The following is a 2,323-nucleotide window of genomic DNA, read 5'->3' as shown; positions in this document are numbered from 1 at the left end:
CCTTTTGTTGTAAAATTGATGCTCAGACAAACGACTTAAACTATAGTAGAAGGCATGTTTGCTATAGTCTTCCCACGAAGCCTTTGTGCCAAGAAACTTGTGACCACTAGTAGGAATACCGAGAATAGCACTTAACTCGGTGGTCGTCATGGAGATTGGAACTCCCTTCACCACAAAGGTTAGTTTTCCTTTCTTCTTCACCATGTTGGAATAGAAAACTTTGACCAATTCAGGGTAAAAATCATCATTATAACATATGAGGTCACTCAAGCCCAAATTTTCAAAAATTGTGGGAAGGCTAAAAACATCCTCAGGAAAAGAGACAAAGGATCCATACTTTGGTTTCATAATTTTCTTTTGAAAGAAATATTTCTCGTACCTCTCTTGTTGACTCTTGGTGGTGAATAGCCTTGAAAGATCTAGAGGGCCTCTAGAGCTAGAAGCATTGCCTTTTCCTTTTGATTGAAGTTGAGAAGCCATGGATGTTGTTAAGAGAAAACAAGGAAATGAAGGAGGAATCAAATAGCCTTGAAGATATCGAATAACAATGCTGAAAAAATATCCTTGTAGAAAGTGTGGTTTTATGTCCAAGGTGATAAAGTGTAGTAATGATGGTAATGTGAATAATCAAGGTGATTGGACCAAGGAATAAAAGGCAATGAATAATATATTAAAGTGAAATAAATACTACTTACAAGACCTAGTAAAATATGCATTTACTTGGAAATAGGAAGACTTGTACTAGTAGCCAAAGAAAAAGAGAAGGAATAGGAGAAAAAGTAGTAAATGACAAAAATAATTAAATGACATAAGGTAGAGTGTATCAGTAGAATTGCAGCAAGCACATGTGAAGGAATAAAGTGAAAAATAAATGGAGTGAAATCATGCGCATGCTGAACAAATAAAATGAAAAAATTGAAGGACCAATCGAATGACACACATGGACCAATCGATTGGCATAAGGAACAAATTGAAAAAATAAGGAGGACCAATCGATTGATGCTTGGAATCCAATCAATTGGTTGATGCTATGAATTAAACAATAAAAAAGTTAAGGAACCAATTGATTGAAGTGAGAAAGCAATCGACTGAATGGAGTTACTGTAAAACACAAAGTGAGAAACAAAGAGGGGCCAATCGATTGACACATGACAATCAATCGATTGACACATGACAATCAATCGATTGACACCAAACAAATTTTGATAAATACTTAAAATTAACACATCAACAAACATACTTTTTAAAATAGAAAAACATTTTCAATAAACTTAAACAAGTAACAATTAATTACTAATAATTTTATGAGAAAGAGTGCATGTACCTTTTGTGAACCATTTGAGGATCTTGATTATTTTAAATGTCACTTTTGCTTAAAATACCAAGATCCCTTCTGATTTTATAGAATGCATCTCTTGCCAATGGTTTAGTGAAGATGTCTGGGAGTTGATTTTGGGTATCAATGAAGGATATTTTGATGTCGCCTTTGAGAACGTGATCCCTTAGGAAGTGATGACGTATGTCTATATGCTTGGTTCTTGAATGCATTATCGGATTCTTTGAAATATTGATGGCACTTGTGTTGTCGCATTTGAGAGCAATGCTTCCAAGGTTTATACCATAGTCGCGAAGTTGTTGCTTTAACCAAATAATTTGAGAACAACAGCTACCAGCGACGATGTATTCTGCTTCAGCGGTGCTGAGAGCCACACTCGCTTTCTTTTTACACGACCACGTGACTAGTGCATTTCCAAAAATGTGACATGTTCCACTCGTGCTTTTTCTGTCTGCTTTACATCCTGCATAATCTGCATCAGAAAAACCAACAAGACTACATATACTACCTTTGGGGTACCATAAACCGACATTGAATGTTCCTTTGAGATACTTCATTATTCTCTTTACATCGGAGAGATGAAATTCCTTTGGAGGTGCTTGAAATCGAGCACATAAACAAACACTAAACATAATATCAGGTCGACTAGTCGTTATATATAACAAGGAACCAATCATACCTCGATACTTAGTTATGTCAATTGGTGTTTTGGATTCATCCTGATCAAGATATGTCCCTGATCCCATAGGAGTGTCTATATCTTTGCAAGCATCCATGTAAAATCTTTTGAGAAGTTCTTTGCAGTATTTAGATTTATTGATGAATATCCCATCCTTTGTTTGTTAGATGTGCAACCCAAGAAAGTAGTTCAACTTACCCATCATGGACATTTCAAATTCTCCTTGCGTGATCGTAGAGAATTCTTCACATAAGGATTCATTTGTGGATCCAAATATGATGTCATCTACATAAACTTGCACTAAGATA

General features: G+C 35.4%; 1 protein-coding gene across 1 annotated transcript; it reads right to left on the bottom strand.

Moving 5' to 3' along the window:
- Window positions 1-1,356: 1,356 nt before the first annotated feature.
- On the bottom strand, window positions 1,357-2,112 carry LOC127130984 (secreted RxLR effector protein 161-like). The gene has a single exon (XM_051059934.1). The coding sequence runs from the start codon at window positions 2,110-2,112 to the stop codon at window positions 1,357-1,359; it is 756 nt and encodes a 251-aa protein (XP_050915891.1).
- Between the last annotated feature and the right edge of the window lie 211 nt (window positions 2,113-2,323).

This window comes from Lathyrus oleraceus, chromosome 3 (assembly GCF_024323335.1).
Source record: "Lathyrus oleraceus cultivar Zhongwan6 chromosome 3, CAAS_Psat_ZW6_1.0, whole genome shotgun sequence".
Classification (NCBI taxonomy): Eukaryota; Viridiplantae; Streptophyta; class Magnoliopsida; order Fabales; family Fabaceae; genus Lathyrus; species Lathyrus oleraceus.
Note: the sequence above shows the minus strand (reverse complement) of the source record. Positions and strands in the feature narration are given on the sequence as shown.

What these genes read in the sequence shown, in the direction of transcription:
- LOC127130984 (XM_051059934.1), bottom strand. Translation starts at nt 2,112, where the DNA reads ATGGATGCTTGCAAAGATATAGACACTCCTATGGGATCAGGGACATAT.